General features: G+C 54.2%; 7 protein-coding genes across 7 annotated transcripts; 5 read left to right on the top strand and 2 right to left on the bottom strand.

The window, feature by feature from the left end:
- The first annotated feature begins 737 nt into the window (after positions 1 to 737).
- CC84DRAFT_202300 (uncharacterized protein) lies at positions 738 to 1,411 on the top strand. The gene has a single exon (XM_018185577.1). The coding sequence runs from the start codon at positions 871 to 873 to the stop codon at positions 1,309 to 1,311; it is 441 nt and encodes a 146-aa protein (XP_018031973.1). The 5' UTR covers positions 738 to 870; the 3' UTR covers positions 1,312 to 1,411.
- A 960-nt stretch (positions 1,412 to 2,371) lies between these two features.
- CC84DRAFT_1179658 (uncharacterized protein) lies at positions 2,372 to 2,935 on the top strand (the record flags this gene model as incomplete). The annotated part of the gene is made up of 1 exon (XM_018180428.1): positions 2,372 to 2,935. One exon carries the CDS (start codon positions 2,372 to 2,374, stop codon positions 2,933 to 2,935), a length of 564 nt encoding a protein of 187 aa, XP_018031972.1.
- Positions 2,936 to 4,725: 1,790 nt separating this feature from the next.
- On the bottom strand, positions 4,726 to 6,724 carry CC84DRAFT_1198774 (P-loop containing nucleoside triphosphate hydrolase protein; the record flags this gene model as incomplete). The annotated part of the gene is made up of 2 exons (XM_018181589.1): positions 6,270 to 6,724; positions 4,726 to 6,186 (listed from the first exon to the last, which is right to left on the bottom strand). The coding sequence occupies exons 1-2, from the start codon at positions 6,543 to 6,545 to the stop codon at positions 4,726 to 4,728; spliced, it is 1,737 nt and encodes a 578-aa protein (XP_018031971.1). The 5' UTR covers positions 6,546 to 6,724.
- Positions 6,725 to 6,747: 23 nt separating this feature from the next.
- On the top strand, positions 6,748 to 8,316 carry CC84DRAFT_1228758 (Mak16 protein; the record flags this gene model as incomplete). The annotated part of the gene is made up of 5 exons (XM_018183650.1): positions 6,748 to 6,833; positions 6,885 to 6,936; positions 6,995 to 7,076; positions 7,124 to 7,253; positions 7,304 to 8,316. 5 exons carry the CDS (start codon positions 6,748 to 6,750, stop codon positions 7,980 to 7,982), a joined length of 1,029 nt encoding a protein of 342 aa, XP_018031970.1. The 3' UTR covers positions 7,983 to 8,316.
- Positions 8,317 to 8,668: 352 nt separating this feature from the next.
- Positions 8,669 to 9,394, top strand: CC84DRAFT_1179655 (HAD-like protein; the record flags this gene model as incomplete). Its single annotated transcript, XM_018180427.1, has 1 exon — positions 8,669 to 9,394. The coding sequence occupies one exon, from the start codon at positions 8,669 to 8,671 to the stop codon at positions 9,392 to 9,394; it is 726 nt and encodes a 241-aa protein (XP_018031969.1).
- A 570-nt stretch (positions 9,395 to 9,964) lies between these two features.
- CC84DRAFT_1179654 (uncharacterized protein) lies at positions 9,965 to 12,540 on the top strand (the record flags this gene model as incomplete). Its single annotated transcript, XM_018180426.1, has 4 exons — positions 9,965 to 10,090; positions 10,159 to 11,313; positions 11,621 to 12,212; positions 12,302 to 12,540. 4 exons carry the CDS (start codon positions 9,965 to 9,967, stop codon positions 12,538 to 12,540), a joined length of 2,112 nt encoding a protein of 703 aa, XP_018031968.1.
- CC84DRAFT_202399 (Di-copper centre-containing protein) lies at positions 12,523 to 13,933 on the bottom strand. Its single transcript, XM_018185580.1, has 2 exons — positions 13,260 to 13,933; positions 12,523 to 13,209 (listed from the first exon to the last, which is right to left on the bottom strand). Exons 1-2 carry the CDS (start codon positions 13,758 to 13,760, stop codon positions 12,694 to 12,696), a joined length of 1,017 nt encoding a protein of 338 aa, XP_018031967.1. The 5' UTR covers positions 13,761 to 13,933; the 3' UTR covers positions 12,523 to 12,693.
- Between the last annotated feature and the right edge of the window lie 174 nt (positions 13,934 to 14,107).

The raw sequence follows: 14,107 nt of genomic DNA, 5'->3' as shown, positions 1-14,107 counted from the left end.
ACCGCCTCGGCAAGGCTAAGTCTAGTGCTGGACCCCGCCCCAGAAGGCATACGACCTCGTACCCGCAGGCACGTCGGCGCATCCGACTCGCTCCGGCCAACGCAACGAAAGCTGCATGCGCGCTATCTGGATGGAAGAGAGAAAAAGCAAAGCACCGGGGGAGGGCCGTGAAGGACATTGGAGGGATTGCGGCATTGAGGATGCGAGCAAGGCGAAAGGCGCTGGCGCGAGGTGACGAGGATACGATGACGGCTTGCAGGTCAAGTGTTTCCGATTAATGATAGTATGCAAGATGAGTGGGCTTCGCATGATGCCGTCGTGGGTTTTTGTGATTTGATGTTATTGTTGATGTAGTCAGTGATGATTTCAAAGACGTGAGCTCGGGCTATCTGACAGACGTGATGACCACGGTGCATGGTGGGAGATCCAAAGCGGAATGCGGTTGGACCCCAAAATAACCCTCATCCACACCACATCTTTCGCAAATTGCAGCTAATAGGCACTTTCCGCGTTAGCCACATGGACCAACCCCAGCCCAAATTGCTGGCGCCCACAAATCAGAGCATTTCAGCTAAAGGTGGTGCGCCAATCGATGCCGCTTGACTTGAACTGGAAAATGGCTGAGATATTTGCGGCGGCACAGCCAACCTTGGAAGCGTCAGCCCTACAAGTGTATTGACCCCGGTCTAAGCGCGGCTATCGCGTCTACTAGCCTCGGAGTAGGGCCTTATTTTAGGATTTGGTGTGGTAGCGCAAGCTGAGGTGGCGATTGGGATGTGTCATGAGTTACTTGGTTCCTGCAGATGAAGCCTTGGTACAGTACCAGGCTGTGGAAGCCAAAGCGCGGCGCCGGAGGCATTCAATGGCGCCATGGGCCACGAGGGGATTGGCTGGACAGCGGTATCCTGTGCCTTGATCGAGGTAGCATCATCGGCGCAGGCCTCCGGCTGTGGAGCAGACGTGTTTCGAAACATTTACCTGCAACACCCTGCTCGTCGCATCGATTCGTTTCAGCCTTGCTTTTCCCAAGCACTGCGATATCGAATCGATAAACCACTGCCTCGGGCTCTCGTCTTCACGAGAATGCAGCATACATTTGCGCAACGCAGGGAAATGCGCTGTGTTTCGTCTCGATGCGGACAGTTTCCTTGCTCTCGGAGTCGACAGGCACCCAAAGATAGACTTGATCGATACACCGTCCACTGTGTCGGAACGGGGAATATGCGCAAGGCTCGTGGCATGGGGTTGCACGAACGAGGCTCAATTCCGACGGCGGGACGATCTGGTACCGATTGCGCTCTGCAGACGTAATACTCGTGGTCAATATGATGTGAGGGCGACTTGGTAAATTTCCGCAGTTCTCTATCCCAGAGTGAGGGTTGATGATGCGGGCCCCCATCGTTGCTCGCGCCCACGCCTATGGAATCCAAGGATTAAAGACTCCGTATCTGCCCCCGTCGCAGCATCGGTGCTTAATTGACATGCGGAAGTTTATTGGATTGTGGTTGGAATGAGCCCGTGCACTCGGATGCGCTCAACTCGGACACATAACGTGAAGCCAAGGGTATGGGTTCGCATTCGCTGCCTGCTTGTTCGCACGAAGAGTCCTCCCATACGCCTTTGTGCCGGTGAAGCGCAAATGCCACGCGTCGGTGCTTGTTCTTCAGCTGTTGTTTCGTTCATCGTGTGGAATGCTGCGCAAAGAAGCAGGAACATGGCTAGCCTGTGTCCTAGCAGGGCCACCTTCCCATTCTTGTACAATGTGCTGTTGAAACGAACTGCGCACTGGCGAAGCGGCGGGCGTTGACAGCTGAGGTGCTCCACTGGCGCCTTCAACTTGGCTGCTGAGGAGGCTCCTACGCATCGCTACTGGCCAGCTGCGTTTCGTCTCATTCTAACAGTGTACTCAGGTACAAACGTCCCGCAGCCGTTCGGATGGCTTGGGCGAGGCGTGCTTGGTGCCGTGCTCTTTTGGGAGCTCCGCCATGCGCTGCATTCCACTGTTGGCTGAAACTGCAACTCGAGCATCGTAATTCGCCGAGCTGTGGCATGTCGCGGAGGTTGTGTTCCTGGCAGCCCGCTGCAACCTCGCACTGTGCTAGTCGACCGACATCATTGCACGCGCTGCGCACATGTTCGGATCCCCTGGGCGGCGTAACCCCCCTGCGTCCCCGGCTTCCATCGCGATCTTGACAAATGCGTCGCACGGCGATAATTGGAATCATCGCCAGTGCTCTCGAATGCGCGCTTTCGTCTAGAGACTGGGTCGCTGCCGCAGTGAGTGTAGTGCGCAACGCCGATCAACGGCGCGCCTGTGGCCCGTTTGTGACGAAACAAAGGAAACGATGGCAAAGCCAGTGTAACGGGCGGGATGGCTGAACGCCGCCCATCTCAGCGGTCCCTATTCGCGGTTCCTGCGGGTGCTGATGCGTGGACGATGCGTGGGAATGACTGTACTCGCATGTGCGCGTGCAGCGAATCACCATGGCCAGCGCGCTTGCGGAGTGAATCGAGGGCGGCCACCCCGGCTCGAGTCGACACCCCACGCATTTCCGACCCGTTCGCGATGCCATCTCGAGCGTATTCGTGTACGCGTCGGGTGGTGTCTGCCTGGTGGTCTGGTGGCCCCTCTGCTGCCACCCTTTCACCAGCCGCCAGCGGCGACCCTCATGGCCGGCCAGTCTCCCACCAGACATGTCCGCTCGACGCTGGTTCAGGGACGATGCAGCCGATCCCCATGCGGCATGCGCTCTCAGGGCCCGGTGCTGCGACGGCCATCAGCGCGCAGGCGGCGGGCGACTGTGCGGCTCCCACATCCCTGCCCGTACACTGCCACGGCCCCATCCCTGCCGCTGCCACGCTCTCGCACCCAGGAATAGTCGTGAGCATCAGTGCACCCAAGTCCACCACCACGGCCATTTTCTCTTCCCACTAACCCAGCTCTGCGCAACGGCAGCCAAGCCCCTGCCCGAGCGCCCGTCGAGGTGCGTGCAGTGTGGCAGGGGCCAGGGTCGTTGATGACTAGATGCCTGAGCGTGGCTTGCCAGCCCGCGAACCCATCCTTGGTTCTTCCCGCCCGTCCATGTAGCTTGTGTATAAAAGAAGCCTGGCAGGGCACATGGGGTCCAAGGCAGCTCAGTTTCAGTCACAAGCGTGATCCAGACGCCTCTTTCTTACCTAGTCTTCCGTCTCCAGTTGAGCGTTGCGTTTATAATCGCCTTCGAGTCTGTCTTTCAGTCATCACATCCAACTTCTCGACACTTCCACTGCACACTACATATACATACACGAGGTCGTCACGCTTACCAACACCCTCCAAATACCATCTTCATCAATATCAAGAGCATCTTCGCCACCAGCTCCCATCCGAATCCACTTTACAACTTTCACACTTTTCACACCTCCACATACCATCTCAATAACATCATCGCATCAATGGGCCGTGGTGGATACAACTAAAGCTTCGACGCAGCTTTTGGATTCTCTGAGTGAACTACTCCCGAGGCCACCACCAAGCCGATTCTACAACCTCAACTTCACGCCCAACCATCCAAACCCGACACCATCCAGCACAATCTTCACAATGGCCGGACGGGGTGGCTACAACTAAGCCTTCAGCGGCGAACGCTACTCGCACCATACTACAAATCTCGAAGCATACTTCAACGCCCACACCACTCAACCATGGCTTATCACCGGCCTGCGCGGGCCAGCAAGACGCTCCGCAAGAAGCGCGTCGAACGATGGCGCTAGAAGCACCACCTCTCAGCGCATCCCATTGTTGCCGCTTGGCTTCAATCGTGTATACTACTCTCCTATCTGTATCTCCTTGTTCACCACTTGTACTTGTATTGTCGGCATAGCGAGCATTTCGATCGGGGTACGCGTTTGTTTCTGGTCTGCTTTGTAGAGTTTCCTCGACATTTGAGCGTGGGAGTTAGGATATAACGGAATTACACGGCAACGGTATGATGGATAACGGGTCATGGATTTACGGGCTACGGTCGAACGGTTCGACGTACGAAAGCATCGGGACGGCGTTTTCATAGACGGGGGAATCTCGCTCTTCAGTGAGCAGCGCTGGCGGCTATTTGGGATTCCTTAGATTCATTTCGGCATCTTCTGCTATGCAATTCAAGACTTCATTTCTTCCTTCAAGCTCGTTCTTGTTGATTGCTTCTTGGTCTCCTCTGTTGGTCGGCAGGCTGTGCCAGGACCGGTATATATACCCCGGTGGTAGCTTCGTGAAACTCACTCATTCGATTCGTCCAAAGGCGTGCGCCAATGCTGTCATTCGGAAGTACGTTTTGAGAGATAAGAAGATCGCGTGCATTTCATTTGCCAACGCAGAACCTGGTGTTGTAACAGACGTTAGCTTTTGGTGACCCTCGTCAATGATCATGCCCAAGCATACGGCAACGGCACGCGAAATGTGGAGCCGAGAGTCCTTCAAGCAGAGCGGGGACTGAGTCAGTGCCTGCGCCGCAGCATCACCCACAAGTGTCTCACGTCGAACGTCATCCACTATGACTGAAGTGGCTTGGTCGCACGTGCGACTTTGCAAAGTAGAAGTCAGGCGTACTTGGGGCGAGAAGCGAGGCTGCCAATATTGACAGGAAGACATCGCGGTCTCTTGTTGGTCGATTGACTAGGCTTTGTGATAGTAACTGTGGGTGGTATACTGGAGAACTGGCCATTGATGTCCGAGATAGGAGACGGGAAGACTTACTTTTCGAACACAACGCCTAGGACTTCTTCCACGTCACCGCCTTCGCCGCGTCCAGTGATTCTGGCCAGTGTGTCAGCAGCAAGACGGAGCGACTCTGCAGCAACCACAATGTCAATTGAGTCGGACTCTTCGTAGTCCTCTGCAGTCTGGTCTTGCAAAGGATTCTGCACGGTAGCCAAAAACGATCCAAGATGGGACAGGCATTCCGACAGCAAGGCCCGCTGCCGCTCGGTTGCGCCTAGTGACTCCTGCCAGATTGATGGGTCAGGATCTGCTTCAGGGACGAGTGCAGCTGTCATCTCGGCAAATGTACCCAGCAAGCCTTGCAAAAAGACCTGTATGTGGCCTGGATCATTAGAAACTTCACGGGTTAATTCTTCTGCATCCCGACACGAGACAAGGAAGATCTTCTCAGTTGGTATACCGAGGGAAGCATGAAGTTTGGTTTTCCAGCTGTCCGCCAGCCGTCGATCGTCCAACCGGTCTACTTTGTTGATGGCGACGACAACGTTGACACCGAGCTCAACGCACTGCTTTGTGGTTTCGGCGACTTCAGGGTCCATGTCGGCGGTGACGTCTTGGACGACTATCAGGACATCGGACTGCAGAGCACGCTGTTTGGCTCGCTTGATTCCTTCTTGCTCAACGGGTCCCACGGCTTCTGCACCCACCAGACCAGCTTTTCTCAAGCCAGCCATGTCGCCAATCTTAACAAGCCAGCCACCCAGATCGACTCCAACTTCGACGATATCCCTCGTTGTCCCCGCCTCTTGGGAAACGATTGCAGCTTCGCGACCAACGATGCGATTGAGCAGGCTGCTCTTCCCCGCATTCGGTGCCCCCAAGAGTGCCACGCTGATGCCGCTGCGCAAAAGCTCACCCCGAACAGCATTGGCCACATGAGCCTCGATCAGCGTGGATAGGCTTTGAATCTGGCGTGCCACGGATGCGCAAAGCGTCGCAGGAGACTCGTCGAAATGCTGGTCTTCTGAAAAGTCGATCAGGGCCTCCAGCTCTCCACGCGCATATAGCAAAAGCTTGCGCCACTGCTCATAGCGCGCAGCAAGCGTTGATGTGGTGCCACGCACCGAGAGCACACGCTGCTGCTCAGTCGTCGCAGAAAGGGTCTCGCCAAGCGACTCGATCTGCGGGAGGTCCATGCGGTTGTTTGCAAAGGCACGGCGAGTGAACTCGCCAGGCTCGGCGTACCTGATGCTGCCGATGGCCTTGTTCGTGGCCGTCGCTGGTTCGGCACATTGTGGTATAGCAGCCAGCACCGCGCGTACTATTGCAGGTCCGCCATGCACATGCAACTCGAGTACGTCCTCCCCAGTGACGGTGTGGGGCGCAGGGAAGTATAGGACGAGGGCACCGGAGTCAAGCACGGTGGATGTCGCCGCCGGCGCGTTCGGAGAGTATAGCTTCCGCAGTGCCGCATAGCGCGGCTCAGGCAGCGGCTTATGCGGGCAAAGATGCTGATAGACCTGACCGACTAGTCAGGAGAGGCAATGCGATGGCTACGGGCCCAATGTGTTCATACCCGCTTGCATGCCGGCCCAGAGACGCGGATCACAGCAATGGCTGCTCTTCCAGAGGCGGTCGAAAGGGCGTATATAGTCGGCTCTGCTGTGCTCGGATGGGAGGATTGGGAGGGCCGTCGATACGACTGGCTCAGGGAGCGCCGCGTTTTGTTGGTAAAGGCATTGCGGTGAGAGCGTGCCGTCTCAGTCGCGCAAGTGCCGCGGTAACGCAAGGCAATGGGGCAGCTTTGCCGTACTACGTGGATAGCCCGTGGCGAGAGGACAATGGCTCTCATCACGGGGACGACTCTGCGATGTCATTTTGGTGTTGCGCGGTTGCGTAGCTGGAGCTGGCGGATTCCCCACCGCGCTTGGGCCCACCTGCCGCTACTAGCGCGACAAGATTTCGAAATTCTGTCTCGCCCGCAGGCGCTCCCACGACAGCCCCGGTCCTCCAGCACACTGCAATTCTCTCGTGCCCCCCTCAGCCTGCACATCATGGCTTCCGACGATCTTGTATGGAGTGTCATCGGCACCGATTTCTGCAGCTTCAAGCTCAAGACCACAAAAGACCAAGTTTTCTGGTGTGCACTCGCTCTCGTGCCGGACATCTGGAATATGCTAACCAAGACAAGTCGCAACGAGCACAACGTGTCTGGTTTCTGTTCGCGACAGTTCTGCCCTTTGGTACGCTTGGACACCGCCAACCACCCTCGCTGCGCCCGCAACTAACACGAATGCGCAGGCCAACTCGAGATATGCGACCATCCGGGCCGACCCAAAGACCCAGAACTTGTACCTGTACATAAAAGAAGCAGAGCGGTCGCGTACGTGGTCCCATACCCGGCCGGCGAGAACGCGCTAATACAGTTAGACCTTCCCTCAAAGTGGTGGGAGCGGATAAAATTGCCTGCAAACTACACGAAAGCCCTCGAGCTCGTCGATTCCCACTTGCAGTACTTCCCGAAAGTGATCCAACACAAGAACAAGCAACGCTTGACCAGGTAGGGCAAACGTCAAAGGCTCAAACGCCGCGCTAACATTCCAACTCCAGGCTTACTCAGGTCAACCTCCGCATTAAGAAGCTCGCGAAGGAAGAGGAACGTCTTGGAGAGAGGCTAGTGCCACGACTCGCTCCCAAGGTCCGTCGCAGGGAAGAAGGTCGAGAGCGCAAGGCACTCGCAGCCGCCAAGGTCGAGCGTGCCATCGAGCGCGTTCTTATCGACCGCCTGAGGAGTGGTGCGTACGGCGACCGCCCGCTCAACGTCGAGCCCAACGTATGGAAGCGCGTCATGAAGGGTCTGGAGAAGGAAGGCGCGCAGCGGGACGAAGACCTGGACGATGGTATCGAGGATGAAGACGAGGTCGAGAACGAATACGAGATGGAGAACGGCGCGGCTGAAGTCGAATATGTGAGCGATATTGAGGGCGAGTCTGACGATGATCTCGAGGACTTCGAAGACTGGGTCGGCGGTGACAGTCCGGACGAGGCTTCCGACGATGATGAGAACGATGAAGATGAGGAGGGCAGTGCGAGCGACGACGATGACGACGAGTCAGCAGACGACACAGAGGCACTCAAGAGGACCCTCGCGAATCTCAAGCGAAAGCGACCCGCTGGCCCAGCGCCAAAGCCGAAGAAGAAGCCGGCCAAGGACGGAAAAGGCCCACGTCGCGAAATCGAATACGAGATCGAGAGAGAGCCTGCCACACGGGAGTTGCTGCACGCATAGACATAAAGTGGGGCGTTTGTCGGCATGTTCATGGCGTTCGATGCTTGTAGAAGTCGGAATATACCACGGGGGCTTTCTCATACCTGGCCCAGTTTCTGTTGATCTTGAGCAATCAGATACTGCATGTATCACTTGTTTGTTCTATTTTGTGATAGACCCAACAGCTCTTCATAGCCGACTCTCATCGTTTATCGATTCCTTGCTGGGTATGCTCGCACAGTCGTTTTCAAAATCGTCTACACTGCGAATTCTGCCAATTTACCGAGGAAAGCAAATACTGGTCGACGATACATACGCATTCGTACGATTATCTTATTGTCTATTTAGTGTTATGACTCTGCTTCCACTGCATGCTCTTGTAACATCTATCCTGGGTTGATTCTTTGTAGCGCATGTTCCCTGGTCTTTCCAGCTTGGCTGATCGTCACATTCTTGTGCACGTCTGTGCAAGACTATGTTACGATCGAGATCGTGCACTCTCCTGGATCAAAGATACCAATTTTATGAGCGATATCTTCCGATGCTCCGAAATCTATTTACTTCATATTTGTTCTCACTGATCACAGTTGTTGTTTTAGGAGAAGTTGCGCCCAAGGGTGACGTCAACTTGCGTCAACTAGTCACTGGCGTACCACATGCCCTGGAGCATCTCTCAACTTAGAGGCCATCCTCCCACAACACCCAACATGAAACAATCAGCTTCCTTCGACGTGATCGGAACATGTTTCGACTTCACCGCACCCATCGAAGCCATCCACTCGCGTCTCGGTCCCAAACTTGCCACCGCCAAAACCGATCCCAAGACACTGTTCTTCAGCTGGTTCTATGCCGCGCAGCGCGACTTCACATATGTGTCCCTTGCCGGGGCGTATAAACCCATCGCTGAGATCTTGCGGTTGACATTCAAGCGTGCATGCCGTATCGTGGACCTTCCTGCCGACGCAGTAAGCGACGAGGATGTCGCTGCTATCATGAAAGCCTTCAAAGGCATGGGCCCGCGCGAGGGATTGAAGAAGTGTTTCGATGGTTTGAGAGAAGCAGGGTGGGATGTCTATGCTGTTACAAACGGGGGTGTTGAGACGAGTTTGGCGTACTATCACAACGCTGGGATCGACCTGGATGAGAACCACCTCCTATCCTGTGATGCTTTGCAGGTCGCGAAGCCAGATGTAAAGGTGTATGAGAATGCGCAGAACCATCTTTCGAAGCAGGGCCTGGGCACGAAAGACGATCGGCGGAGGTGGTTTGTTGCTGCGCATGCGTGGGACCTGATCGCGGCGAGGCAGGCGGGATTCAAGACGGCGTATCTGGACTTTGAGGAACATGATCCAGTGACGGAAGTGTTTGGGGAGTTTGACTTGTACGCAGCGAGTATGGATGAGCTTTTGGCGAAGCTGCAAAGCGTGTCATAGGGAAGCCTGCTGGTACTCAGTAGGGTCTACATACTTCAGCCATAGCCAACTCTCTGGTCACTGCGCTTCGATTGTAAGGAAGCCTGGTAGATCTTAGTGAGGTTGCGTCCTGCGGAGATAGGTGTTATAGTTGCCGTCACAGCGTTATCAATGACAAGTCAATCCAAGAGTAATCGATAATGCTTTAAATGCTTCAAAAACAGAAAAGTTTGGTGCTGCAGATCAATCGCAGGGTAGCCCGGTAGTGCTCAATTAGGGTGATAAAATATCAGTATGTTAGATCACGACAGAACTGGAATCGTCCGTTCTGACCTAAGATCGGCTTTACAGAAGCCGGTAAAGGCTAAATTTTGGAATCGAAGAACTACACTGTTGCGCGGTGAACCAAAAGCGGACCTGTCTGGGTTGCCACTGCCGTGCTGCCGGAGCTATTTTGTGGCTTAGCTTGAGGCTATGCGCCAAGTGCACGGACCAGCGAGGCTGTCTTGCTGTTGCACTCAGGTGGGAAGTACGTTTATATAGCAGCGCTCCATCTTCAATTACGATCCCTACAGTTGCAAATCCTGAAAGATGCCGGACCGCTCGAACCATCATACCCGAGACATTTTCGTCTCTGTGCCTGCGAAGGTATCTTGGACGAGCGGCGATGTCGTTCGCGGGTCGGTAAGAGTCAAGGCCACTTCTAGGCCTCTGAGAGTATGTGTTTGCGCTTTATCCTACAATACCGACAAGCGAACTTTCATCACTAAAGCATTACATCGCAGGTAAACATAACTTTTCGGGGCCGGACGAAGTGTGCAATCACTCGTTCAAACGGGCAAAGCTCGACCACCTACAAGGAGAAACCAGAGTTCTTTAGCCGTACGCTGGAGCTCTATTCTTCGCCTACTAGTGGACAGAGTTACGACATCATCTGTGCCCTACGTGGCGTTACTGAGGACGGCAGAGTTGAGCTGCCGTTCGAGTTTACTTGGCCCGAGCGAACCGAAATTTTGCCCGGTTCCAAATGGCTCCAAACCCCTTTTTTTGAGCACGAACATGGAGGACCCCTACCACCCACTTACTACCGAGGCGGGTCGAACAACCAACTTGTGGAATACTTCTTAGAAGCGAGACTCTACACTGGTGGGAGGTACGACGCGTCGCAAGAAGTCAGATGTCCCCTCACATACCGGCCATCTCCGCCCATACCAGATCCTGTCCCTCTCGTACCAAAGGTCAATACTATATACTCTCTCGGTGGCATAACCACTCGCACACATCGATTGCACCCTGAATACGACCCGGATGAAGGCTGGCGTGCGAGGATCAAGCATAGTTGGAACAAGGATAAAGCCACAACGCCTTACGTCAGGTATAAGATCGACGTTTCCTGTCCCAGCGTGATTACTGCCGGCCAGCCTATCATCCTATCTCTCTCGCTCAACCATCTTGAGCGTTCCAAAGAAATTCCTGATCCTCCCCCTGTTCATCTACGTCGGATCAGTGTCAGATTATCTAGCCATCTGAGGGTCCGTATACCTTCCCGTTCGCTTTTTGGCTCCAGCGACATGAATGACAACCACAACGACAAGCACATCTTCTTAGATAAGAGCTTCAATAGTGGTGAGGGACTCCTGATCTTTGACGGCATGGATGCAATTACAGCCAAAGTACCGGTGCTACTTGCCCCAGCTTTCAAGACCTACGGTCTGGAATTGACTCACAAACTTAAAGTGGAGCTCTGGGGTGAATGTGCGAGGGAGAAGTTCCGTTTCACGCCAGTGCAGGGGCCCATCTTGATCTTAGGTCACAGGAGTACTCCGGTTGATGACCTGTCTCCACCTGGTCCCCCACCCATACTCAACGCGAAAGGTGCTGACGGTGCCGCCGAGGCGCCTCCAGCTGTGGAAGAAGATACTGCGCCGCCCCCGTACCAGGTACTAGATAAGACCTAGGGGTTTCGTTTCGGTGCGTAGTGTTGCCTTTACAGATTGACTTCCTCTTCCTATCCATAGATATCCCTACTCCGTATATTATTGCTAGCAATCAATTTTGAAGTGCCAGTTATCGACCCCAGCATTGTATATGATTGACACAGTTACTTCATTATCACAACATTGTTGAACAAAGCCATGTACCTTTTTTAATATCATAGGGTTACATTGTGTGCTACTAAATTCTTGACCTATATCAGAGCCGTTACTACATGCTCTTTGGGAGCTATATCCAGTACAATCTCCAAAGTCAATGCCTACCCCAGGCTCCACGATGGGGAGCAGTCAAATCTCGATTCACGTAGAGTTCACCCAGCAGGTCTGTGGTGCACTTGAATCAGTCATATCTCGAACGGGTTTCGCAGGTCAGCCTGAAGCAATCGTAGATCAGGGTAGGTCAGCCCCAGTATCTTCTGCAAACGCTACTACCAAGGAGTACGACGTTAGGGACACAGAAAGTGTTTTCCGCAACGATGACAAAAGTTTTAGCGACTTCAAGACTGCGAGTGCATCCAGCGACGACGAATCTTGGGTCTACATCAATTGCAACCGCTCCGGAACCATGGAAAGTGGCATGGCAGACCTAGCTACGTATGTAGACAAACCTGCCTTCGAGACATTCGCAGACTCCGACAGCGCAAGTCCGCTACCAACCTCGCCTATCTCGAGGGGCTATCTACGCTCTACTCAACACCTCGAGGCATTCATGCACCCGACGGACTTCGCCACTGAGTCCAGTACGCTTGGCGACCTACTGTCGTTCGAGTCGGCGACTTACAGTGACTATGCGCCACTTGTGGATCCTGACTCTGGAGCTCCGTCCTCTGCTCAAGCTCGCCATGGTACGTCGGCAGAGCGTATGTGGAGCTTGGGTAAGACGGCGTTGGCAAGGTTTGCATCGGCACGCCAGGGCGCTGGAAAACAAGCGAAGCAAACTTGGAGGTTTTCGTCGACAGGGAGAACGAGGAGCTTGCGCACGTAGTGGAGACTGCTAGAAAGGTACCGATGGTGGTGTGCACTGAGGCGGCTCCGCAACATGATAGCCACTCTAAGCCAACTAGTCAAGTCAATACATCTGCAATTGTAGCTCCACATGATGCTTCCCATCATGAGAAGCATCACAGGACAGAGAGTTGGATGGACGAGCAGAGACAGGCTTGGTGTACATAGTTCTCGTGCTGCTGCTGCATATTCCTTTCCAGATACTATATCTCAATATACAGCGTTTCGTGTCGCACTTGACAACACAATTCAAGGAAATCAACTCGTCATTTTGCGTTTCAGTCGAGTACACACACCAGTTACCGTGAATGAACAAGTCCATCAAACATACTCATAACACAGCAGCCCACCTTGCGTATCCATAACATCTGCAATTGTCGCATTCGGCAACATTCCGAACGAAGTGAGCACGTGCCCCAACGTAGTAACATCGCCAGGATCACCGTCGCTCTTCGCGAAGTCTGAGGATGTAACCCCGGCAGCAGAGGACGTTTGTGGGGGGAATGGCAATCCGGGAAACCCTGGACAGCCTCCAAATCCAGGGCCTGTTCCATTTCCAGGAAAGCCAGGGATAGTCCCATTGCCAGGAAAGCCAGGAAAGGATCCATTACCAGGAAGTCCAGGAAATGACCCATTGCCAGGAAATCCGGGAAAAGACCCATTGCCAGGAAATCCGGGAAAACCAGGGAAGCCTCCGAGGATTCCTTTGTTCGTGCCAGAGATGTCGGTGAGTCGAGCAGACAGGTTGAGGTTTTGCCATTCCCACCACAGCTTGTCGAGATATGTATGGTGAAGATAGAAGAGCGGGTCGCCAGGGCTTGAGTACAAGTTCGTCATCTGCAAGTATGTTACTGTGCGCCCTATCAACTGGATTGTGATTTGCCTACCTGTCCACCAACACCACCGTGGCCGGCACCGTGCGGGGCATTCTCCAAGCATGGCCAAAACGTGGAATAGTTGCCCGAAGCCATGCACTGATCCACGTTCTTCGCAGCCGCCTGCGCACTCGCGCACTCGTCGATCTTTCGATCAATGCAGTGGTCCGAAACCTGTTGAAATGGACCAATGGCGTTGACATAGTCCATGAAAGGCCCGTCGGTAATGCAATTTTTCGGCCCTGTGCCATTGCCCCCGAAACCGGCGACTGGGTCCAGTACGACAGAAGAAGAGAAATTGCCAGCGTCGAGAGGCTCGTCCCAGTAGGGTTGAGCGCCAGTATAGTTGCAGTCTGTTCGGAGGATGTGTTCATGGGCGTGCATGAGGTACCGGTGGAATGGCAGGAACGCGCCTACAAAGTGGACGGTTTCTGTCGCGAGTACATGCAACTTTTGAAACTCGTCGAAGCGGGTGCGAGGCCCTTTGAGACCCAGCTTCGCTGGTAGCTTCATGAGGCATTTCTCGGCGTCGATGTATGCAAGCTTCTCATCGCGTGTGAGAGTGTGCCTATATCAACACGTCAACGCGTCGGGGCAAGAGACACGAGGGTGTGAGGAGGACCAACCAAGCTTTTCTTTGGGATTTGATCGTGCATGCTTTCACAGTCGTAGATTTTATCGCTGCAGCTTCGGCGATCAGTGGCAATGCCAACGTCCATGCCAGGAACTTCATGGTAACACCTGGGGCGTCTTTCACGACTTTCAAAAGGTGCCATCGGTATATGTATGAACATCCACTTCGCCCGACATCTAATTCAACCGTCTTTCCAGGAGTCTTCCAGGAGTCTTAATTACTGCCA

Source organism: Paraphaeosphaeria sporulosa, assembly GCF_001642045.1.
Source record: "Paraphaeosphaeria sporulosa strain AP3s5-JAC2a unplaced genomic scaffold CC84scaffold_10, whole genome shotgun sequence".
Classification (NCBI taxonomy): domain Eukaryota; kingdom Fungi; phylum Ascomycota; class Dothideomycetes; order Pleosporales; family Didymosphaeriaceae; genus Paraphaeosphaeria; species Paraphaeosphaeria sporulosa.
Note: the sequence above shows the minus strand (reverse complement) of the source record. Positions and strands in the feature narration are given on the sequence as shown.

Excerpts from the sequence above, each read along its gene's own strand:
- CC84DRAFT_202300 (XM_018185577.1), top strand. The coding sequence starts at position 871 with ATGGGCCACGAGGGGATTGGCTGGACAGCGGTATCCTGTGCCTTGATC.
- CC84DRAFT_202399 (XM_018185580.1), bottom strand. The coding sequence starts at position 13,760 with ATGAAGCTACCAGCGAAGCTGGGTCTCAAAGGGCCTCGCACCCGCTTC. Across the intron at positions 13,210-13,259 it reads ACGGTGGTGTTGGTGGACAG|ATGACGAACTTGTACTCAAG; the intron begins GTAGGCAAATCA and ends ACATACTTGCAG.